Genomic DNA, 26,885 nt, shown 5'->3' with positions numbered 1-26,885 from the left:
TAGGTCAGAGAGCATCCAGCACTGATGTTTAGTATGGCAGCAAATGCATGGCTTAATATCCATTAGTGGACTATCACTATTTAATTCAGGGGTGAAAATAATTTTGATATGATCAGAACAGCAGTTAGACCCTGCTTCACCCATCCACTGATTCTGGTAATAAATGATCTAGCATTTCAACTTTTTTTAGGGCAATGTGTGTGGATGTGTCCTGCATTATATTTAGCGATGTCACTGGGGCAGTTGATGTCAGTCCTGCATAAGACAGACACGAAGAATGAAAAAGACTCTGCCAACACCTTCTTCCAGGGAACTCCCTTCGGTTAGGCATGAGACGAAACCCTCTGACACGCCTTTGTCCACAATGACACTTTGGCCAATGACACAGGACACTTAAATGAAGCAGGAGAAAACCTAGTTGTTGGTCATGAAGAGTCGCAGTGAACTTTTTTTCTATGTAGCTATTATAATTTGAATGGCCGAACACTTGGGACAAAAGAAAACACTAAACTGTCTAATGACTCGCTTCTATTGGCTGGGTTTTTGAGGTTATGTGCACAGATGGTGTGCAGCATGTCACAAATGTCATCTGGTGAATTTGCCAGCAACCCAAATGCACCATTGTGCCTATTACCATTAATTGAGGTCCCCTTTTGAAAGAATTGGAATGGATCTCCTTGGGCCATTAAAACTGACTGTGCAAGGGCATCGCTTTGTGCAAGTTTTAGTGGACTATGCAATGCTATACCTGAAAGAAATTCCTCTCCACAGCATATCAACAATAAATGTTGCGGAGATACTCTTCTACATTGTCTCCCAAGTCAGAATTCCAAAAAAGGTCCTAACTGACCAAGACACAGCGTTTTTGCCATGGACACTGCACAAGCTTTTTGAATTACTGGGGATTAAAATAAATCCTTAATAACATTTATCATTCGCAAACAAATGACTTAGTGGAGCAATTTAATCAAACTCTCAAGAATATGATTCAGAGGTTTGTTTTGGCTGGACTTCCCCCATGCTGTACATCACCTGTAAGCTCTTGGTACGGAGAAGCCTAAACAGCACTATTAAAAAGAAACGCTTGGCAATCAAATAGGTGGTCCTCACCCTCCGATACTATCTGCTGGGAAGGGTATTCAACCTCTGATTGGATGACGCCCCGCCCCAATGGCTCCATTGCATGAAAGATACCAATGCATGGATCAGTTGTTGGTATCTGGCACTTCAGATGTTTCAGTTTGAGATGGTCCACAGACCGGGGGCACAGATGGCTGTGGCTGATTTTCTCTCACATCGGGGGTAGTCGGCTGCAGGCCAGTTCCCCAGCCGGGTGGTGGGGGTATGTGGTAGCGGGCATGTGGCTGAGCAAGAAGAAGATAAAAATATAAAAGGTTTTGCTTGTTTTGATGCTCTTGGTTTTATTCTTAAAAGAGTCAGGCAAAGATTCAGTCACAAAAACTATATTGCTCTTGTAATTGTGTTGATAGAGAGAGAGAGAGAGAGAGAGAGAGAGTGAGTTGCAGAAGCCCAAGCAGACACCTCACACCTAATGCTGTATTATGAATTTGAATAAGCAGAAAATGAATGCCCTCTGAAGAATTAGTTTGCAAATGAATCAAGTACTCATTCAAATTATTGTGCTACATTTACAGGGTGGTCCTTCAGCTGACCCAGTGTAGTAAATGACCCAATTGTAGATACTGTCCTACAGTATTGATCTGGTGTATTGTGCTGTTTTCATTAACAATGTCTCTTTCCCTGATGTCACTTGCTTGTTGTTTTTTGCCCCAGATGTCTCTAGCTATGTTTCTTACCTACCGAGTCTCAAGTGCATTGTAAATGTGTTTGTCATTCTTAGCTAATGAGATGGATGAAGTTATTAGTCTTGAACAAGATTTGAAAAATCTTAAAAAAAAATATTTATATTGTGGATTTCTGGATGCAGTATGTGGGTCTTTTAGGAGCAAGTAAATAATTTTTTAAAGCGCAAATTCAGTGTGCTTTTTAAACATCTCATTCCATATTTAGTCTCCATTTTCTGGTATAATAACCTCCTTCTGGAAAGATGTTCATCTACATTTTTAAGTGTGATTTTGGAGATTTGTGCTTATTCAGCCACAAGAAATGTCTCCATGGAGGTCGCATTGCACAAAGGAGCAGTATAATGCTGGAACGGGTTTGGGTCTAGTTGAAATGAAGAGAAAATGTAATGCTAATGCCTCCAAAGGCATCCTATACAATTGTGTGCCTCCAAATTTGTGGTAACAGTTTTGGGAAGACACACAGAAAAAAAAAGAACGGCAGGCAGATACATTTTTATAATTATAATTAAAGATTATCCATGAAGACAAATTGTGACTTTATTACTGCATTGTTTGTTGAGTTTATTTATTTATTCATTTTTTTGCTCTCAGATAAAACACATTTTTCATTTTAAAACAAATTTTCAGTTCCTGCAATATATATTACCGGAAAATAAATTCTGCACCTGTTTCATTTTTGTGCCATTTTGTCATACAGTCAAGCATCCCACATTCTTCCCACCCCTACCACACACACACACACACACACACACACACACACACACACACACACACACACACACCTTACACAGTGGTGGGATCATTGACACCTTTAATGAGTCAGCTCGTCGACACAGTGCTAAACTGTGATAATAGCATGAGAAAATAGGAAGAGGAAATGTGTGGTGTCAAAACTGCACATAAGAGGAAAATGCTAAAATGGCAATTAGGTAATATATTTTATTTATAGTTCTAATGTTTTCTAATTTTTAAGCATGAATTTATATTTTCTAAGGAGGAACAAAAAAAAACCTGATTTTTGTTCAAAATCAAAAACAGCTCTAGAAAATGAGCTTTTTAATCGATTGTGTAAGTTTCTAGAATATTCTTGGAATTTGAGAATTGACCTGAAAAAGCTGATGATAGGACAGGTTCTAAGAAGTATTGGATATCAGAGACCCCCCCATATAAAGCAATAATGAAATATACAGTGATGTGTGTGTCCTGATTTCTGTTTGTCACATTTTAATGTTTCAGATTAGCAAACTATATGAAACTAAATTAAGGTTATTTTTTTTTTATTGAGGGAAAACAAAATCCAAAACTTCATGGTTCTGTGTGAAAAAGTGTTTGTTAAAACTGTGGTTTATCACACCCGAGTTGAATTTCTCTAGCCATACCCAGGCCTGATTACTGCCACAACTGTCTAACAGAAGTATGTATAAGTATGAAGTTAGTATAAAAATAAATATTTATATAAATATGTATGGTTTGGTGGTTTAGACAGAATAACAAAAAGCAAAAGATAAAATGGAGGTGGGCTGTACACAAAGGCAATTACTGTAAATATATCAGCATGTCCCAGCTAATTTGTTATGAACACATGGCTTTTAAAATACAGCCACCAAGGATTCATACACAGTATAGGTATAAATTACATTTTACTCTTTTATAATCGATTAAACATTTATATACAAAATCTAGTCTTAGTTTAGTTTTTTGTACACATGGCTTTTTGTGATTTACTGATTGATTCTTACCTTTAACCCATTTAATCCCAAATTTTTCCCAGAGATGACATATATGAATTTGTGATGTATTTGTAAGTATATTAAACAATCATTTTCAATAATGTAAAAAAATATTTGAAAAGACCATGAAAAAATGTGTTTTATCTCTGGTCACAATTGTGACCAGTGATAGAACACAGGGAGTCTAAGTCTATGGTGTATATAAATACATAAAAAACTCCAGAAATTTGTTTAAAGCCTGGATTAAATTGTTGAAGTGTTTTATTTGATTAACAAATAGGTAAACATTATAAACATTGTGCAGTTTCAAAAATAACAAATATTTAAAACAATTATGATAAAATAACACATTATAGGAAATTGCTTAGAATTTAATCATTATAAATGACACAAAATTCTTAAAATTACAAAATGAAAAAACCTTTCAGAAATAAAATAATAAATTAAAACAATAAATTAAATAAACATGTTGACCACAGCACTGTGGAGAGTCCAGGCATAAATTGGCCACAACTTTTTTGATCTTATTGTGCTGTGGTAACGGGACACCTGAAGATCATGTAGATCTACACCTCCCATTTGCTGGTTGTAATTGTTGATTATTTGGGGTTGCTGGAGGTAGTCATATGCCTTTCTTTCCTTATTCCATCTCCTAACTGGTAACTTTGTGTAGACATTTTCCACATTGCTTGCAACAGTGACCACACTGTTATCCCTCCACCTCACCAGTAGCTTTTCTCCTTCAGACAGAACTTCTGTGAAGCCCCTCTGTAACTTTTGGAATTCCTTCATTGGTTTAAATGCCACATCACACAACTGGTTTTGCCACATGGTCCCAGTGCACCCATATCCTCACTTTGTCATCTCATCAATCAGGGATAATGTGGTGAAAAGGTTGTCATGCGTGAAGTTGCATCCTCCTGGAACATCAGCTTGATCAGCCAAACCCAGCACTACACTGGGCCCATGACCTAACCCAGTCTCTGGAAGAAGGGTATGCACTCCAGCATAAGGCTCCATGTGGTAGAGGTAACCCCCTGAGGACGCCAGGCTCCAAACCTTATAGCCGTAGCGGATTGGTTTTCCCTTTATGAACTGCTTGTACCCATGTACCCGTGTCGCCCACAGTAGGGAATCACACTCTCATTACTGAATGGCAGAATTTCGTATGAGTTATTGAGCTCCTGAAAGATTGGCCTCACCTTAAAGAAGGGGTCAATGTTGCACTTTGCGTTGTCCACAACATGGATGGAAGCCATAATTTCATCAAATAGCATTGGAGATGCTGCTGTTGTGGACGTCCCCATCTAGTGACCAGAGCAAATGCCATCGTGGAACAGTACAATATCCAGAGGTGGCACACTATAGAATACAAGTAGTTCATCCATGCTTAAATTAAGAGGTGTGTATTTGTTCTGAACAGAGTAGAGGTTTGACATTTCTATTGTAAGATCTTTCAGAGATGGGAGGTACAATGCTACAAACACATCCAATGGATTCGGATTTGTTCTTTTAGACATTGTGCTGCTTTTGGTTCATACACAATGTAGTCAGCGGGGGTGCTTTCTGCCAAGGGCACTGGTATGGTGGTAGTAGTAGCATCTAAAGAAGGCAATACAGATGATAAAGCAGCTTCAAGTTGTTTTGTATGTTTTCTGTTTCGGATTTTGAGTTTTGGTTGGTCACTGTAGGCAGGTTCAGGTATGTTTTCTGCAAAAGGCTGGTATGCTGGCAGTAGTAGCATCTGAAGAGGGCAATAAAGATGATGAAGCAGCTTCAAGTTTTTTTTACGAAACTTCTTGTTTGAATTGTGAGTTTTGGTTGGTCCTCACTTTCAGGTTCAATTTCCTCAAAATGATCATATCCAAACAGTTCTGCAGTAGAATTCAAAATTCTTGATGGTATGTGAGCTGAGTCACCAGTAAAATCCATGTCAGATGCATTGCTATTACAGTCGCTTTCTATTGCATCTTTCTCTATCCTAGAGACCACTGAAATTTTACAAATTGCAGGCTCTGGATCATCAGTTTTAAGTAATTCCAAAACTTGACTTAATGTCAGTCTGAAAGAGAGTTCATAAAATAACACAGAATTACATATGGGGAACATAGACTCCCTGTGTTTTACCACCGGTCACTATTGTAACTTTCTTCATTTATCTGCAGTTTGACACCAGAATAAAGCATGTATTAATTTAATTTTAATGTGTATGTATAGATAACCCTTTCATGATGATATCTGCAAAAAAAAAAAAGCTATTCAAAAAGGAACTTAGTATTCTTACCTGTCCTTTCTGAGCTTTGACGTCATCCTTCCGTTCAGATGGCAGCACCAGGAAATAAATGTGTGTGGTCACATGACCAAACTAACTTACATTTTCATTATATATGAACATATGCTCATAATATTAGTTACTTTTTTAATTTTACACAAAAATATGCAAGGAAAAATTGTGGTCACAATTGTGACCAGTGGGATTAAATGGGTTAAAAAAGTAAAATCTCACAGTATGTAGAGATAGCAAGTACAGAAAGTAAAAGTAGTTAAGGGAGGTAACACATAGTGCAGAGGGATTAGCAAGTACAGTATGTGGGTTTTAAATTCTTAGCAAACAGAGGATTATTTCCTCAATCATTCCTTCCCTTACAGCGGATTGCCTGCTGTATTCTTAAAGACTCTTTCATCTGTGCACTATAGTGTTTTGATGCTAAATGTTGGTTTTCATTATATTCTGCTGCTGGGTGTCTTGTGCTACTTATGTGCATTATTACAGTAGTGCAATATGTGTCTGTTTGATATAAATAATTTCAACAGATAGACTACTTCATTTGTCATTCAAAGCAGTGAAGGATATTGGATATAATAGTGATTTTCGTGAGTGTGTCTGAGATATTTTCTGGAGAGCCAAGAGAAAGCCAATATTCTTGAAATTACACAGGACCATGTCTCTTGGTTTGAAAGAGGCAGATGTAAAGGACAGAGTAGTATGTAAACGGATGATCCGCTGTGGCAACCTCTAATGGAAGCGGCCGGAAGAAGCATATTATATATATATATATATATATATATATATATATATATAATATGCGCTATAATATGCTATAACCATATTTTTAAAGACATGGGAAAGACATCTTAAGAATGAGTGGTTGATTGGCTATATTCTATATGATTTTTACCATTGGTCCATCTGTCTCTCTGTCTAGTTGTAACTGTCTGAGAGTTCTCTTAGTGTTTCTCAAGGTCTAGTGGTTGAAGGTTTATAGGATTTTTATGGTATTCATTTTCTCACCTGCAGATAAACTGATTACATTTGATCACCAAACAGGGGAATGGTCAAATATCTAAGAAAAAAAAGAATATTTATTTCTCAAAGTTTAATTTTATTTTAATTTATGGCATACACATTAGTAAAAAAAAGAACTAGACTTGTGGAAGTGTCATCCACATTGACTCTGCTGAGAAAAGCACAACATGATTTTCCAAACAGACAGTAATCAGACCTCAAAGATCTGACCACTGACCCTGAAGCTCTGAGTTGTTCACTGTTAATAGACAAGTATGAAATGCTGGAATATTTACAGGCTTATTGGTTTTCAACATTGTGTTTGATTAACGATTATTAATCATGGGAGAAAACTTGAAAGTACCTTTAATCTGTTTATCAGAGATATTTGTAAGACAATTTTCTAAAAATATTAGATATAAAATAAAATGCTGTCTTCCCTAATAAAGAAGCTTACGGGGTTAACAAATCTTTTATTCAAATGCCAGATTGAGCGTTATAAAACTGAATGTGTGATATCTACTGATGATTAATTGAAGGTATACATTTTAATAATGATTGCAAAGTGTACATATACACAAATACAAAAAAAAGATACCATCCCACTGTACTGATGCAATTTCTTTTCACAATAATTAAAAATCATGACTGGCTCACTTTAATCTTATCAGCCAACATATCAGCTACTTAGATTTTGCTATGAAACACTTTAGGCAGGGGACTTGAAGGAAGTGTGCAGGAAGCCTAAGATAGAATATTAGCATGCGTGAGTACTCGCATGTCTGTGCATTTCTCTCTCATTTGCTTTGTAATTTCTCAAACGCACTTGATTGTGCTGTGGATAGGCTGTGGAATGGTCTGAATTACACACCCACACATCCACACACACACACACACACACACACACACACACACAGTAAGAGGGAAAAAAGAGTCATTATAACTATCTTGGCTGGGCAGCAGCTCTCAGCAGACCCGAAATAGTTCTTTGAAGGCCTGGAGACCCCCTAGTAAAAGCCTCCATCTTATTTTTCTGTCTAACTGACTTCCCCATTGTGTTGTGTGTGATTTCCACAAAACACTAATTTATATTTCTGTATAAGATATTACTGTTTTGTTATTCATTCTGTGAAAGGGTACCTGCCAAATGCCATGAATGTAAATGATAAACCTCTCTCTCTCTCTCTCTCTCTCTCTCTCTCTCTCTCTCTCTCTCTCCGTAGATGAGGCTGTTCCAACTACTACACTTTCCTCTCATGCAGTGTTCCAGGGTGTAACCCCTAAAGAAACACAAGATCAAGATTACATAAGGCCTCAGAAAGAGGTAGAAAACCCCACAGGTCTGCTCCCTATACTTAAGAAGGACATTGATTCTGGATATGAGGATGAAACACTGCCTTCTAAGCAGCAACACTTTCTTAGGAAAATGCTGCTTGATGACGACAAAGCTTTGCATCCAACATGGTCTCCAGGAGAAACTCTTCAAGCCCTTACTACACTTAATACTTACAATCCTACCACAGCAACACAAGATGCTAACAGTACTAAGCCATCGCTCACTTCATTAGTCATCACAACAGTGGGAATAGAAGCAGAACCAGACACACTCCCTTCTGGTAGGAGCCCATCTTTAGAGCAAGTTATAATGAGGATATAGTCAAGTGTTCTAGCATCTAACTCAGCAAGTTTATAAAAACTGTTCTGTTTACTTCTGTTCTGTTATACATGTCAGATTTATTGTGTTTTTGTTTGGTTAATATTAATTAAAATATTTATATAAGCTGTTTATATAAATTAATGCAACAAGATGGTTAAACCCCTTGATTTAAAGCTGAAAGTGAATGAAGATGCAATTAAAGTGTAGAATGTCAACTTTAATTTAAATATATTGCATTAACTATTTAGAATTGCATCTGTTTTGAACATTTCCCACCAGACTTTTTAAAATATATACACCATGAAACCATGCATCTCCTATCAATTTGCATTGAAGACTTAATATCTTGTGTATTTGCAAATTTAAACGCTATTCCAAGTGGTAAAATAATTTTTCCAGTAGACTATGACAATTTTAAATAAATAAAATTTTCTCAGATTTAACACCTCACATATTAAAAAGTATTTTATTTATTCAGTATATAGTTATTTTAACCAAGCTATATGCGAATGGAATATTTTGACTTTTGAAGCACTTATTTACAGGACTGCATCCCGCTTTATAAAAGGCACTTTATCTCAGAAGCCTGAATTTTGTACACTTTTTTTGTAAATAGTAAAACTAATTGTATAAAGCAAACCAGAAAAGGTAAGTCCGGGGCCTTCAGTGATTTCACATGAATTGACCTTGAATTTTAAATGATTTTCAGAACAGAACAGAAGGGTGTGCTATGCTATTTTAGTTGCTGAATTTCAGTTTCCTATTTAATGCCTGGTTAAACATGGTTTCGATTTGCATTATTTTTATTTTCTCATTCTGTCCTTTTTAATATTCTTATTTGAAAGTTATATTAGTTAGACTAATATTATATTCTACATTCTAAAGTATCCTCCATCTCTTCTCAGCTGCATCAAGCTGTATGATCAATTTCTCAGGCCCAGAGGGGTACATTGATTCGTCAGATGATCTGCCGCTTCCAGATGGCGCTTTTCTTCAGTGCACTTACACAGTGACTGTGTACACGGTTATGGGGTGGAACTGCAGGCATGCTTAAAAATATCTCCTAATCTACATTTTCCTTTGTGTGTGTGTGTGTGTGTGTGTGTGTGTGTGTGTGTGTGTGTGTGTGTGAGAGAGAGTGAGATGTTCAGCTTTAATCTGCAGGTTTTATTCTTTTTAATCAATTCAAATTTTACTGCATACACTAATTTGTCATGAGCACTGTTCTTCCAAAAGAAAAGTCTGCTTTAATGGTCTTTATATAATTTTTTATATGTAAAAAAAAAAGTTTTACCAAACAAAAATCTTTAAAAAGATTTTAAACATGGATGTTGCATGAAATTGGGTAGAATGTGACCTCATGTGGCCAATCTCGGAAATGCATGATTCAAATTATGCATGTAAAATTAATGCATGCTCTCTGTGTCATTACGACTTGACACAAACAGATGTCAGTGATGTCCGAATTACTGCCAAATTACTATAATCCAATGTCATCAAATGTTCTATTTGCACCAGTCCTCACACCAGAGAATAATTTTCAATAACACTGTAGTCCTTTTTGCACTGTAAACATGTGTTACCTTCCGGAGTTTGACTGTATTTAAAAATCAAACTCCGGAAGGTAACACATGGTTGCAACTTGGTTGCAATTTAAAGATCAAATATACCTGGATAATACAGAGTTTAAAAACAATATAAAAAATTGAATTTATAATCAATAATGGCTTTTTGTTTCATTGTAAATGTGTTTGATCAATACATTTAAATAACATTTATTGAAGCTTTAATGTTGTGTACAGTTTATTAAGTTGTTAAAGAAATACTGCAAAGAATTATGAATTGCAAACAATTAAAATCTGTGAAAGTAAGGTGCACTGAATGCAGAACACTACAGAACACTTTTTTGTCATCATAGGTAAAAAGTGTTAACCTATCAGAGGGTGAGCAGTTGTCAATCCGAGGGGTAAATAAGAATGGCACTTTGCTGGTACTCGCCAATCAGACACTGCTGGTAGAGGGTCAGGTGATCCGCAGCCCAACCAATAGTATGTCAGTATTTTACTGCTCTTCACCTGAGGGCAGCACTGGCACATTCCAGCTTCATTACCAGAGTGAGTAATAAAATAAATGTTCTGAAGTGCATTTCAACTTCCATTACCTTCTCTTAATTGTGTTGATTCCTAATTAGTAAAATGTTTTGTTGTGTGTGATATAATTAACTGAGCAATTTACTGACGTTCTCCTGTTAGTTTTAATTAGTATCTTGCCGATAAACATTTTTTTTTATCTCTTATAATGGTATTATAGTCACTTTATGCATTGCCGTAATGCATGTTAATTTGAACACTGTTACAACTGAATAAAATACTCTTTTAATCTCTTTTTACATAAAAGCTATTTTTAATACATAATACTATAAATCTGATATTCTTCAAAATATTATATTTTAATCATATATAAATATATTATTAATGTTTTATATTTTATGAGGTGTTTTGTGTAGTTTTTATCTAAAAAATATGTAATATTAAATTTTTTTTCTCGGGTAGTGTTCCATCTGAGCTGCCCTTTGCCCCGGCGGCCTCACTTTGGGGAGGTATCAGTTTTGGATTTGCGCCCAGGGGGTACAGCACATTTCTCCTGCCATATGGGTTACCATCTGCAGGGTGCAGCGGTGTTGACCTGCCTTAATGCCTCTCTGCCTACCTGGAACCAGCGTGAACCCAGCTGTAGAGGTAAAAATAATAAAAAGACACGAAAAGTCATACAAAGATTAAAAAAAAAAAAAAGATAAAAAACATTAATAATAACAGTAAAAGAGTGAGAACATTACAACTACTGCTACAATACACACACCACTACTACTACTAATAATAATAATAAACAGAGATGGCTTCTTCTGCTATTGGTTTCACTTGCTTCAGAATTAGAATTGATGTTCTGACAAGCAGTGTGTATGCTGGAATTAGTGCAGTCGAGGTAGGGGGGTCGGCTCTGCCTAGTATGCATACAGACATAGTGTATTTATGATATTTTAGAGGGATGGAGCGACTCTATATTTGGAGAGACAGTGCCTGTAATATAGGTTCTGAAAATACTGCATTTTCAGTTCAGTGCTGACATAAGGTCATATGGAAATGAAAGTATTTCCTAGTTGAATTCTATGGTTTTTATTATAGAATCATCATCTGGTCCCTTACAGGTCATAGAGTTGGGTAAATACAACCTACAATAAACAACTCATGCCATATTACACCGTCTTTATTTATTATTACAAAATGTATGACAAAATAGAGCAGCCATGTGTAAAAACTAAGAACACCTTTTAATTCATTAGCTTAAATAACCAACTTTAGCAGAAGTAACTTAAAGTACTCATGCTCTGCAACAATTTATCAGTCTCATACATCATTGTAGTGGAATTTTGGCCAACTCTTCTTTGAAATGTTGCTTTAGTTCATTGAGGTTTGTGGGCATTTGTTTATGCACAGTTCCCTTAAGGGCCTGCCACAGTATTTCAGTAAGGTTTAGGTCTGGACTTTGACTGGGCCATTGCAACACCTTTATTCTGTTATTTTTCAGCAATTCTGTTGCTGTGCTTGTGATCATTGTCCTTTTGCATGACCCAATTTTGTCCAAGCTTAAGTTGTCGGACAAATGACTTCACATTTGTTTTTAGAATACTTTGGTATACAGAGAGGTTGATGGCATATTTGATAACAGTAAGTCTTCCAGGTCCTGTGGCTGCAAAACAAGTCTATATCATAACCTCTCTACAACTGTGCTTGACAAATGGTATGAGGTGTTTGTGCAGATATGCTGTATTTGGTTATTACCAAACAGTGCACTGTGCATTATAGCCAAACATCTCACCTTTGGTCACACACAAACTTTTTTTTTGAGGCGCTATTTAGCCTCTTAAATGCTATAGAAGCAATAAAGGTCTATTTAGTAACTAACCCTAAACCTTTATTTAGATTTTTAGTTTTTGGCTTTATTTTTGTAAAAAATAAATAAAGACAGTTCAATATGTCATGTGTTGAAATGATATATTGGCCTAAGAGTTTATGGACCAGTGAATAAGATTGCATTACATTGGCACTTATCAAGGGTTTGAGTATGCAGTAGGTTCAATAAATATTTGATACACTGACGATTTTTCAAGTATTCCCACTTACAAAGAACGGAGAGATCTGTAATTCCCATCGTAGGTACACCTCAACTGTGAAAGACAGAATCTAAAAAAATAAATCCAGAAAATCACATTGTATGATTTTAAAATCATTCATTTCCATTTTATTGCATGAAATTAGTATTTGATCACCTACCAACCAGCAAGAATTCTGTCTCTCACAGACCTGTTAGTTTGTCTCCTATCCTCCCCTCATTACCTGCAATAATTGCACCTGTTTGAACTTGTTACCTGTACAAAAGACACCTGTCCACACACTCAATCAATCAGACTCCAACCTCTCCACTGTGGGCAAGACCAAAGAGCTGTCTAAGGACACTATGGACAACATTGTAGACCTGCACAAGACTGGAATGGACTACCATTTCATTGATTGGATCCAAGATGGCGGCACGGCAGTAGCCCGCCTTACACAACATATGGACATCGGAGCAACCGGTGTCCCTGTGTACCACCGTCAAACACTCAAGGAACTCAGAAACAACCCCAACAACATGAAACGATGATCTGCGGCAGAAGCTACGCGACCTCGGCGTGCTTCGAGAAGGAGGCCTCCAGACCTTGGCGTCGCCTACGGCTGATGGACGGAGGAGGGGGACTCGAAAGCGCTGCGCGAGGAAGCAGAAGCACGGAAAGCGAGCGGGGGCTAGTGCTAGGCTTAAAGCTAACCCTAGCCGGCCTGCTCTACCATCTCTACTGCTGGCAAATGTCTGCTGCCTGGACAACAAATTGGACTACATCAGACTCCAACAAGCTACTCGCCAGTTGAGTACAGACACTGCGTGTTCACTAAGACATGGATGAGTGACAGAGTTCTGGACGCTGCCATTCAGCTGGACAGGCTAGCCGCGTTTCGTGCCAACAGAAATTCAGCTCTGCGTGGTAAGACTTGCGGCAGCGGTCTGTGTGTTTACATCAACACAAAGTGGTGTAAGAACTCTGTCCTCATTTCCACCTACTGCTCAACGCTGTTAGGTTTCATGGTTGTGAGATGTAGACTTTTTTATTTACCACGGGAATTCACCATCACTATTGTTCTCGGAGTGTATATATCACCTAGCGCTAAGACACAGGAAACGCTCAGCGTACTCTACGAGACCATTAGCACACTACAAAACACACATACTGACGGATTGTTTATTGCCGCCAGAGATTTCAACCATGCAAATCTCAGGACTGTGCTTCCTAAATTTCATGAGAATGTGGAATTTGTAACCAGAGAGAATGCAGAGTTAATACAACAGCTAGCTGATGTCTTCACCAAAATCTTCAACATCTCCCTGAGCAGCGCCATTGTTCCTAGGTGCCTCCAGACGACGAGTTTCATTCCTGTGCCAAAGAAGTCTCCTGCCTCAATGACTATTGTCCCATCACGCACACACCCATCGAGATGAAGTGCTTCAAGAGGCTCGTCATGAGGCAAGTCAAGACCCAGCTTCCACCTGCACTGGACCTCGTACAGTTTTTTGCATATCGTCCGAACCGCTCCACGGATGATGGCATCTTCACGACCCTTCATCTTGCCCTCACCCACCTAGACAACAAGGACTCTTATGTACGGATGCTGTTCATAGATTTCAGTTCAGCATTCAACACGATCATCCCTTAGCACCTGATTGAGAAGTTGAGCGCACTCCCTGGTGTGGATCCAACAACCTGTCTCTGAATGTTGACAAATTTAAAGAGATGATTGTTGACTTCAGGAGAGCACAGAGTGGCCATTCTCTGCTGATCATCGATGGATCATCCGTGGAGATCGTCAAGAGCACCAAATTCCATGGTGTTCATTTGGCAGATAACACCAACACCAGCTCCATCACCAAGAAAGCTCAGCAGCGTCTTTACTTCCTGAGAAAGCTGAGGAAAGCCCCTGGTTTTCCTCCCCATGGTCTCCCTCCCCCCATCCTGACTATGTTCTACAGAGGTACCATTGAGAGCATCCTGAGCAGCTGCATCACTGTCTGGTTTGGGAACTGCACTGTTTCGGATCGCAAGACACTACAGCGGATAGTGAGGACAGCTAAGAAGATCATCGGAGTCTCTCTCCCCTCTATCATGGACATTTACACCACATGCTGCATCCGCAAAGCCAACAGCATTGTGGACGACCCCACACACCCATCACACACACTCTTCAACTTCCTGCCATCAGGGAAGCGATTCTGAAGCATTCAGGCCGCCACATCCAGACTGTGTAACACTTATTTCCTTCAAGCCATCAGGCTTTTTAACACAGAACTGAACTGAATTGAACTCTCACACACACACACACACACACACACACACACACACACACACACACACACACACACACACAAACAACTGTGTGACTGATCTGTACAACCCGGACTCAACACACACTCGTACTCACTTCGCACACTTATGTCTTCAGTACCACTCACATTACACCACTTCATTACCATAAACTGTTTACATGCCGTTTTTGCAAATTTTTTCTGGATTGCTGCTATTGCCCTTTTGCACAACATTTTGTTTACATTTTTGCTACTGTTCACTTTATGTCTCTATACAAAAGGTTTACTGGCGGAGGTATTTAAAAAATTATTTTTGTGTATTTGTCTTGCACTGTCCTGTGTTGTCTTGCACTGTCTTGTGTTGTCTTTGCACTGTGTGCACCAGGTTGCACACATGCACTTAATGTGGCGAGGACACTTACTAGTCCTTAGCCATGTGTTTTGTGTTACCATTAGTAACAAACTACACCGTCATGGATTAAAATCCTGCAGCATCTCGTAAAACATCATGCAATTCCGTAAATATGACCTCGTCCTCATCTACATCATTCTCTGCTTCATCATCAACATTCTGAACGCTTTTACAAAGTTCGCGCTATTATCAGTGACCGTGGTAGTTTATCTTCCCACAAAGAGCAAACGAGCTGTGATTTTGCTCTCTATCTCCACTGCGATGGCATCGTACATGTGTCTCCCACGGAAAACTTTTATTCTGAGCAGTCAATAGATCTGCAGTGGTAGAAATCGGCAAAAGTTTTCTATATTTCTGTCTCCATTTCCATATATGCAACATTGCATAATGTTGCATATATTCAACATTATACACACACACACACACACACACACACACACACACACACACACACACTGTAGTGCTGTGCTTTGCATGCAGATATATATATATATTTTTTTTGAAGTGATATTTTTTGCAGTTGACAAGAGCTTTTTACCAACACATAATCACATATTCCTTCCTCCTTTTCCTCGACTATTTCAAAATAATGAGAATACTTCCATCACAGTAATGTAATTCTCTGGTTTGCCATCTTCGCTTCTGACCAGCTTCTGTGAAGAATGAGGAAGTGCAGGAGTGCATAAGGAGAAAGAGGTTGGCAAATCAGACTTGGGATCATCAGAGAGATAAGAAAAGTAGGCAGGAGTACAAGAAGATGAGGTAGCGGGTGAAGAGGGATGTGGCGAAAGCCAAGGAAAAGGCATATACGTTCTAGCTGTATGAGATGTTGGACAAAAAGATTTGTACCAATTGGCCAGGCAGAGGGACCAAGCTGGGAAGAATTTGCTGTGAGTTATAGCAATGAAGGATGCAGAACTGTTGACTAGTGGGGAGAGTGTGTTAAGATAGTAAAGGGAATATTTTAAGAAGCTGATAAATCAGGAAAATGAGAGAGAGAGAGAGAGAGAGAGAGAGATGGTTGGATTATGTGGAGATGGTAAAGCAGTGAAAAGGATTAGGAAGGAGAAAGTGAGAGCAGCGATTAAGAGGATGAAGAGTGGAAAGTCGGTTGGACCAGATGACATACCAGTAGAAGCATGAGCATGGAGATGTTTAGATGAGATGGCAGTGTGGAATGTTTAAGAGAAGGAGTGTGCTGTTACCGACCTATATATATATATATATATATATATATATATATATATATATATATATATATATATATACTATGTACTGGAAGCAGTGCAGACAAGAGAAATGGTACAAAATGAAGAGAATAAACTGTTGGGAATAAATTAATACAATTTAATGGAACAAATATTAGAATTTAGGTTGTAAATGTAGGTCAGTGCTAGTGTGATAGTGTTTAGGCCAGCAGAGAGACGGCTTTGCTGGACCTGACTGCCCGCCACTGCAGTCACATGCAGATCAAAGGAGCCAGACAAGGACCTGAGCAAAAAATGTATTGCATTAGCAAATGTTAAAAGGAGAGATTGAGATTTAAGTGTGAAAGGTCAACAGTTACAAAAGAATTTTTAAACACCAAAGATGTGAATTTGTTGATTCTCTCAGTGAAAGCACTCATACCACAAAGTCCTATCCAAGTCTAGTTTTATATCAGTCTCTCTATCACTGATCATAACAACTCAGTCATAGCTTCTGTATCATGAAACTAGATACATATAAAAACTAATGTGGCGAGTTGAACCAGTCCATGTTGCCGCTGTGTGCCGCCAGGACTGAGAGTGTGATTTCAAAGATGATGAGAATGCTCTTTTGGTTCAAGTGAGCCCCAGATGATTGTTATCTGGACCACTGCTGAGTGTAAAAACAGCTTTCACACTTTAACAAATGTAATGAACTCTCTAAACATTTATTGAAAATACATTAGAAGTTGTTGAGAAGGTAAAATGCATTAATATCTCCCTGTTCAGCTCTCTGTGGAGGCACAATAAAAAATGCCAGTGTGGGCAGAGTGCTGTCACCATCACCTCAAATGAATCCCAACAGCACTCTTGACCTCAGCTGCTCCTGGTCCCTTGAGGCTGCCAATGGCCAGCGACTGCATCTCCATCTGGAGAGGATGGTCCTGGGACCAACAGACCGGTGAGTGTGTGTGTGGGTTCATTTTCCTGTTCACATGCACTTCTCCCAGATAATATTTACACTGCATGTAAAAAGTATTTTCTCTGTTGTACCTATTTCTATTTTACAGCATGATTCTTTTGTCTTTTTTTTTTTTGCCATAGTGAAATCGGACAACAGGACTAAACTAATCTGACAAATGAGCTATATTTATGTTTTTGCGTCATTTTTTGCTTCAGGCTTGTTTTGTGGAGTGGTCTGGATGCTGGCTCTGTAGTTCTGTTTGATTCTGGTCGGGGGGTTCCTATCCCATTTGAGGGAGTCATCAGCGAGGGCCCAGCAGTCAGAATCCAGTTCATAACAGACAAGCCAAACAACCAAAACACTGGTTTCAATATCCGTTATGAGTGTGAGTACTTCTTATCATGTATAAAAATATCAATTAATAGTCTTGGCAACTGGACTATAAAGTTCTACAAAATAGTTATTGTTTAGAAAGTTAATTACATAAAAATAGCAGATTTACACATTATCATTTCATAATACCATAGACACCATATTGACCTTTGCAATTCAATCTGAGCAGCATTTGAGAAGGGCCACTGCTATGAGCCTTACATCCAGAATGGAAACTTCAGCACCACAGACCCAACATATGGTGTGGGAGCCATAGTACAGTTCTCCTGTGAACCTGGCCATTCTCTGGAGCAAGGCCCTCCTGTCATTGAGTGCATTAACACACGAGACCCCTACTGGAATGACACAGAGCCTCTGTGTAAAGGTAGAAGTATAAAAAAGAACACAACGTGAATGAAACAATAGATTCTACTGTTTCTACTCATAAAACTAATCACTTTTTTGGCTTCCTCTGTGCCTTGTTATCTTTAAAGATTTGTTCCTAGATAAAAGTGCATATTTGTGCTGTGTTAATGATTTTAACACTGCATTACAATGGTTTTAACATTGGGCACTTGTGTCTTCTGTCTAAATAACCCACCTCAGACACATTTATGAAAGTCTGAGAGCCTTGGCAGCATGAGCTGTATGTAGATATCTGAGCAGGTTCCCCTGAAAATCATGTAATTTGACTATGAAGCTGTAAATTTTAAAGTATGTAATTTGACTATGAAGAACCTTTTTTGCATGAATATTAATGTGTTTTGCTTGTTTCACAATCTCTGAATATACTGTCTGATTTTCCATATTAATAGAGCAGTTCAACTGGAAGAGTTATTAATTACTGTATGTTATATGTGCAGCGCTATGTGGAGGAGATCTGTCTGGACCCAGTGGCTTGATTTTGTCCCCGAATTGGCCTGACTGGTATGGTGAAGGTGAAGACTGCGGCTGGAGGATTCATGTCGGTGAGGAAAAGCGTATTCTGCTGGATGTGCAGCTGTGGGTTCATTTCCTTGTTAACATTAATACACATACATGTTTAGGGAAAAATGCTTGGCAGATTCTTGCATAGTAAAATGCCCCTAAATATGCTTTACCTTTCTTTTAAGAGAATTCTTTGTCATGATCCTTTTATGTACTACTTTGTAGTACGTATAATGAAAAAAAAAAATGTATCCTGGCTAAACATCGTATCTCTATTGTATCAACTTACCTTAGGAATATATTCTATTTTACAGACTGTTTCCATTAGTAGGCTTTTGAAATATATCTTTCTGTCTTGAATGTTCTCTCTCTCCAGCCTTAACCTTACTGACAGTGACATGCTGACCATTTTGGATGGTGATGAGGTCACCACACAAATCTTGGGCCAATATGTGGGCGGAAAAAGTCCGTTTAAGCTTACCTCCTCTACTCCTGATCTTACCATCACCTTTCATTCTGATCCAGCTGGTCTGGTCTTTGGGAAGGGAGAGGGTTTCATCATCAACTATGTAGGTAAGAGAACAAATTATCAAAAGCAGCTATACCAATCCCTGGGCCGGTAGTATTATTGTTGCCTCTTTTAAACTCTCAGCAAATCTGATCCAGAAAGCAACTAAACAAGCAGGCTGCATCATCATCTTCTTTCGGCTGTTCCTGTTAGGGGTCGCCACAGCGGATCATCCGTCTCCATACCACCCTGTCCTCTTCATCTGCCTCTTTTAAATTAACTACCTGCATGTCTTCCCCCACCACATTCATAAACCTACTCCTTGGCCTTTCTCTTTTTTCCCTGCCTGCCAGCTCCATCAGCAGTAATCTGCAGTAATCTGAGTGAATCTTAGTGAACTGTGTGGTGTACGAGAATATATTATATATAATTCACACAGTAATTAAGAATTAATTTATTTTGTTTATGTTTACTTAAACCTGTGTAATTTGTCAGGTGACTGTGATGAACCAGCATACACATACTATTTAATGTAAAATGACTGACCATTTAATAAGTAACAATTATTGAATCCTTAATTTTTCTTGAGACCATAAATAATGAGTGAATTATTTGCTTGAAGGTATAGTTACAAAATAATTTAGCTTCTTGCAATGTCAAAGTAAATTTTCAACAAATTGTAAAACCATGATAGGTTTGATTAAATCATGATCACCATATTTATTATTGTGGTAACTATAATTTCATTACCATAAGCGTGCCAAACTTTGTTACCTTGTCATTAAAGAGTAAATGTTGAAGTTACAATTTTGCAATTTTTAGTGTTTTTTTATTTTTTTTATCTTTATCTTTTATCTTTATATCAGAGGTGTCTCATAATGATTCATGCCCTGACCTGCCTGAGATTCAGAATGGCTGGAAGACCACATCACACACTGCACTGTTGCGAGGGACACGTATTACTTATCAGTGTGACCCAGGCTATGATCTGGTGGGCAGAGAGACCCTCATTTGTCTCCTGGACCTGACCTGGAGCACCCAGCCCCCCTTCTGTGAGAAAAGTAAGCCTAATATCAATTATCCCAGTTTACTTTTTTTGCGTTCTAAACTATTTAGGAATCACATTTTATTATACAGTGAGGAAAATAAGTATTTGAACACCCTGCTATTTTGCAAGTTCTCCCATTAGAAATCATGGAGGGGTCTGAAATTGTCATCGTAGGTGCATGTCCACTGTGAGAGACATAATCTAAAAAAAATAATAATACAGAAATCACAATATATGATTTTTAAACTATTTATTCGTATGATACAGCTGCAAATAAGTATTTGAACACCTGTCTATCAGCTAGAATTCTGACCCTCAAAGACCTGTTAGTCTGCCTTTAAAATGTCCACCTCCACTACATTTATTATCCTAAATTAGATGCACCTGTTTGAGGTCGTTAGCTGCATAAAGACACCTGTCCACCCCATACAATCAGTAAGAATCCAACTACTAACATGGCTAAGACCAAAGAGCTGTCCAAAGACATTAGAGACAAAATTGTACACCTCCACAAGGCTGGAAAGGGCAACGGGGAAATTGCCAAGCAGCTTGGTGAAAAAAGTTCCATTGTTGGAACAATCATTAGAAAATGGAAGAAGCTAAACATGACTGTCAATCTCCCTCGGACTGGGGCTCCATGCAAGATCTCACCTCGTGGGGTCTCAATGATCCTAAGGAAGGTGAGAAATCAGCCCAGAATTACATGGGAGGAGCTGGTCAATGACCTGAAAAGAGCTGGGACCACCGTTTCCAAGGTTACTGTTGGTAATACACTAAGTTGTCATGGTTTGAAATCGTGCATGGCACGGAAGGTTCCCCTGCTTAAACCAGCACATGTCCAGGCACGTCTTAAGTTTTCCAATGACCATTTGGATGATCCAGAGGATTCATGGGAGAAAGTCATGTGGTCAGATGAGACCAAAATAGAATTTCTGGGTCATAATTCCACTAAACGTGTTTGGAGGGAGAAGAATGATGAGTACCATCCCAAGAACACCATCCCTACTGTGAAGCATGGGGTGGTAGCATCATGCTTTGGGGATGTTTTTCTGCACATGGGACAGGGCGACTGCACTGTATTAAGGAGAGGATGACCGGGGCCATGTATTGCGAGATTTTGGGGAACAACCTCCTTCCCTCAGTTAGAGCATTGAAGACGGGTCGAGGCTGGGTCTTCCAACATGACAATGACCCGAAGCACACAGCCAGGATAACCAAGGAGTGGCTCTGTAAGAAGCATATCAAGGTTCTGGCATGGCCTAGCCAGTCTCCAGACCTAAACACAATAGAGAATCTTTGGAGGGAGCTCAAACTCGTGTTTGACCTTTGTAATTGCAAACAAAGGCTACTGTACCAAATGTTAACATTGACTTTCTCAGGTGTTCAAATACTTATTTGCAGCTGTATCATACAAATAAATAGTTAAAAAATCATATATTGTGATTTCTGGATTTTTTTTTTTAGATTATGTCTCTCACAGTGGACATGCACCTACGATGACAATTTCAGACCCCTCCATGATTTCTAAGTGGGAGAACTTGCAAAATAGCAGGGTGTTCAAATACTTATTTTCCTCACTGTATATTTAAAGAGCCAAAAATAACTAAACAGTCAGCTTCTTAATTATTTTCTGACCAGCTGTGTGTCATTTCATTGTTATTTTATGCATAAAAAGTAAGACACACAAATAGTTTACTGTAGCAATGCAAACGACAGAAAATTTTATTTTTTTAATTGTGTGTTACTGTTATCTATTCTATGCATAAGACAAATGATTATCTAGAACTGTTTTTTGTGATGAGAATGTAATATAGTAAATAAAAGTTGAATGTAGAAACATATTTTCTTGATGCATCCATATATATATATATATATATATATATATATATATATATATATATATATATATATATATATTGTATATTGTATATTGTATATTCGCATTGTAACAGGTAATGCCGTCAGGTGCAATGGGCTAACAATGTTGTTGTTCAGTATTTCCTCACTGTTTGTAATGTCATAACTGAGTGTGTGGGTTTTTTTTTTTTGTTGAAAAATTGTAGGGGGAGAGGGGGAGGAAATGTGGAAAATACTGTCGATTGGCTGTCGCTTAATGTTATTGTTGTTCGTTATTATGCTTTCCTTTGTTCCTTCCTCAATAAAAATATTAATTAAAAAAAAAAAAGTCTCACCAGATGGAAATACTTCAGTAGTACAAATTATGTACACTAACAAATTACATTTACTGTGTGTCTATCACTACTTGTTAATAAAACTGAGTTTAGATGATTAAGATAAGTATTATTTGTGGAATCAGCTAAGCAAGTAGAAAATTGTATCTGTCCTGTCTGTCTTTTTTCTGCTAGTTATGTACTGCACAGATCCAGGTCATGTTGAGCACTCTGTACGGACGCTCTCTGATCCCAAACTGCTGGTGGGAACTACCATTCAGTACAGTTGCAATCTAGGCTACATTCTGCAGGGTGGTGCCACTTTAACTTGCTATGGTCGTGAACCTGGAACCCCAGTATGGACATCTCACTTGCCACGTTGTATCTGTGAATATCAATAATAAGAATCAATAATAATAAATATCAATATTAAATCATAAGAAATTAAAGTAAAAATTAACTAATAAAATTATGATTTATTTTTTTTAAATATCTTAATTATATTCTTTTTCTCTACCCTAGTGGAAGAGTCGGTGTTTTGTGAGAATCCTGGTCTTCCTGACAATGGCTACCAGGTTTTGTCTAAGCGGTTTTATCTGCCTGGGGAGTCCCTGAATTTTATGTGCTATCAGGGTTATGAACTCATTGGTGAAATTACAATTAAGTGCATACTAGGCAATCCTTCATTTTGGAGTGGACCATTACCCATGTGTAGAGGTAAAGCTGTTCATATATCATAAATATATTCATGCAAATGTATGTGAATATATGTAAAGGTTTCAGTTCCTATATTTTCTCTTTTGCAAATGTAGCTAATCATGAATGCTCCAGCAACCATGCTTTAGAAGGTAGGCCTTGTTACTGTGTTCCTCCAACCTATAACTATTCTACTATATGACTCTATGAACAAGTGCATTATTTATGTCAATATTGAGCAACATTGACATATTTATAAGTTTGGCTTGAGTTGTATTTCGATATTTTTTTTTTGTCTGTATTCCACACCTCTAGTGGCAGAGGCTACAGTCGAATCATCGCTGGATGGGGGAAGCATGGCTCTGACTATATTCATATTAGTTCTTTTACTGTCTCTCTTTCTTGGAGGCACCTATATCTATGTCAGAAGGTTAGAATATTTCTTTACAAGCTTGCTCAGCTTATAGTATATACAGTGGAACCCGGGTATGTCGATGTCCTAGGGGATGCCAAAAAGCATTGAGATAACGGATGATCGAGATAAACGAAAATCAAAATGGCGGCAATATATTAACGTGCTTGAAATTTCTTAATGTACATGATGTGCGTTAATAAATGAGAATGTGCATGCACGTGTTTTTGGAGGTTTTTTTTACACAACAGCGTTGCCGCGATTTGTTTGATGAAGGCATGCTATAAAAATACATACAGTACATGTTTGTTAACTGTCAGGAATCCACCTGCCACGCCCCCTTCGGCCCCCTTCAGCGTGTCAGGTGTTTTCTCTGCCGCTTTCTCTGAAGCTCCCGGCTTCAATCGCGCACATATGGTGCTTGTTTATCATCATCACCAGCTCCTATTTAAACTTCCAAACTCTCGCCGTCCGTTATTGTTGGTATATGTTGGTTCACGGCGGTCGTTGTTATCGCGCATGTGTATCCCGGTATGTGCCTTCCCACCGGCACTCTCTCAACGGCTGCTCTTTTCTTCCCAAAGCGCATCGCGGATTCCCCCGATCCTGCCATTGTTAATTCTATGCTTTTGCTGCTCATCCCACGTTCCGCGCTGCGCTCCTACCAAGCGCGGCTTTCGCCTCCCGTTCATCGCATAACATTTAACAACAAAAGGCATATGTGCACTAACTAACAGAGATTCACCAGTATACAATACAACACCTGTAGCATCTGTAAGGCTTGATTTTTCCGCCACTTTCGCGAGTTCTTCTGCGGCTGCACAGTGCTGATCGAGATGACTGACGTTAAGTGGCAAAATTTTCCCCCCTTGTGCTTGAGATATTAGGGTTCGGCGACATAAAAAAGTCGACATAACCGATAAAAAATGCTTAGACAAAGCGAGAATTTGGCGGTTCCACTTCAAAAACGTCGACTTAATAGGGTTGTCGAGATAACCGAGGTCAAGATAAGTGGGTTCCACTGTATTTACTTATTACCTTTTTATAAACTGCAATTCTAAAATGTGTAGTTTGTTGAGAGTCTCTACATAGAAAAATTTTCTCTAGAAAATATACAATATCTTGGTTCCACCATATATTCCTCCACACTGTCATACTACCTCCTTTTCCTCTTCCTTATCCTTCTACATGTTTCTCTCCTCATTGTCCTTACCCTTGGAGCTTCTTTGTGCTCCAGAAAGATATTTTGCAGCAATTGGAGAAAATTAAGAACAGCTCAGAGAAAGTGGAAGAAATCACAACTTGACACAGAACTCTTGTTTTACCACATCCTTTTATTGAACGTGGCTTCTGCTAAGATTGCCATTTTCATGGAAATGTTGGAAGCTTCTCCACATAAGCTCCTTAACATATTTTCACTTCTTAACCCACTGGCTTCCCTGGCTATGTCCTGTCTGAGTGCTGAAGAATTTGAATTTTTATGAAAGGCAAAGAAGAAATATGTGATATGAAATATATGGAGAAAAAAACATTACAATCACTAATGGCCTCACATCTGGTCATGTGCAAATTGCATCTAAGCGAGTTAGGGTTATTCCCAACCTCAATTCATTTACTTAGTGTCCCTCATACATCAGCAACTGCTGACCAGTATCACTTCTCTCTTTTCTTTTTACAATCTTTAAATGTACTTTTTACAATCAGCTGTCTCTCTATCTCCTAGAACTACCTTTAACATCCTAACCAGTCCAGCTACAAAAAGGCACATTTCACAACAACTGGCCTTGTGTCAATCATTGAGAATTTTCAGTTTTGGTCATTGAATTTAGCCTTGGGGTAATACTGGACAATCAACTGCCCTTTTCCTTTCTTTATGCTAAGCTGTCATGTTAATGCAAATTTCTTCCACTTTCTCCCCAAAATGACCAGTTAGGCACCTTGTCATTTTGTGACTGGATTACTGTTTGTGACTGGACTACTGCACCTTACTTCTTGCTGGTCTTCTTCTGTGCACCATTTGCAACTGACTGCAGTATTCAAATCAAATCAAATTTTATGCATCAAGGCCCTTCTTTGTCAATTGCAGTTGTCACAAATGACGCCCCATGTCTTCAAGGAGTACTTAAATTAGCACTTTATTAAAAATAATAATAAATTGTGTGTATTTTCTTACTATATTACCTCACCAAATAAATGTTGTAATCTGATAGCACTGTGATTTTGAAAACAAAGACCAGGTGATTACTTAAAAAGTTTCTGCCATATTATGAAACCAAATGTTTCAGGTTTCTGTTTAATTGAATATTACTGCACATTCAACATTCTGCTCTTATTTTCCAGGTGCCATTCGAACCTACGCTTGCCGCTCATGTACCCTCACCCATACAGACAGATCACTGTGGAGGCCGAGTTTGACAATCCTATATATGAGACTGGTGGGGTAAGTATAAAATACTAGTATGCCAAACAGTATATTAATTGGTTATCATTAAATTGTTTACATTAAGATATATATGCTATTGTCTGGATTTGTCATATTTTTCAGGACACAAGAGAATATGAAGTGTCAATATGAACAGGCCTGCTGCTGTGAATAAAAGTTACAAATGCAGAGAAAGTGATGTAAATAGATCCTGACAATTCCACTGCTACCCTAACTTCCACAACCTCCCAAATCTCCAAATCTGCAGAATGCATTGCAGATAAATCAGGTTGGACAGAGAGAAAGAGAGAGAGATGAAGTAGGGAAGGGAGGTGGACATAAGGAAGGGTGGTTTTGTTGAAGAGAAGGTGAATAATTGAAAGTGGCTGTGGTTTTACTATTGAATTTGAACATTTATGCACTGACGGCAGGAGCTGTGTTGTTTAAAAATGTGTGTGTGTGTGTGTGTGTGTGTGTGTGTGTGTGTGTGTGTGTGTGTGTGTGTGTGTGTGCGCCCTGACTTCCTGTCTGTCATTTTAAGGCTTTGTACCTAACCAAGTTTGTAGTGCAGGTTTAAAAGTAGTATTTTTCCCAAGCAATGTGATGTCAGACTAAAACAGAGAACAGATAATTTATTTATTTTCATGTATATAAATAAATATGATTAATGTACATTTGAACAGAATAGTGGTAAAACCATAGAAATAAAACATTGGTAGCTTCTATAAATTTCTTAATAAAATTGTGTTCTTACTTGTGAATAATTTGTCACAATTGTGCATTTTTTTTATCAGCGTCTTTTGTTTTCTGTTACTGA

General features: G+C 38.1%; 1 protein-coding gene across 1 annotated transcript; it reads left to right on the top strand.

The window, feature by feature from the left end:
• Positions 1-228: 228 nt before the first annotated feature.
• Positions 229-26,829, top strand: LOC124393541 (seizure 6-like protein). Its single transcript, XM_046861442.1, is given in 17 exon segments — positions 229-322; positions 9,405-9,518; positions 9,521-9,543; positions 10,418-10,613; positions 11,052-11,237; positions 17,338-17,509; positions 17,728-17,897; positions 18,075-18,269; positions 18,748-18,886; positions 19,188-19,384; positions 20,186-20,380; positions 22,734-22,925; positions 23,061-23,255; positions 23,351-23,386; positions 23,550-23,664; positions 25,987-26,086; positions 26,192-26,829. Coding segments are annotated over 17 exon segments (2,349 nt in total). The 3' UTR covers positions 26,222-26,829.
• The last annotated feature ends 56 nt before the right edge of the window (positions 26,830-26,885 follow it).

This window comes from Silurus meridionalis, chromosome 11 (assembly GCF_014805685.1).
Source record: "Silurus meridionalis isolate SWU-2019-XX chromosome 11, ASM1480568v1, whole genome shotgun sequence".
Lineage (NCBI taxonomy): Eukaryota > Metazoa > Chordata > Actinopteri > Siluriformes > Siluridae > Silurus > Silurus meridionalis.
This window is presented reverse-complemented; position numbering and strand designations above follow the sequence as displayed.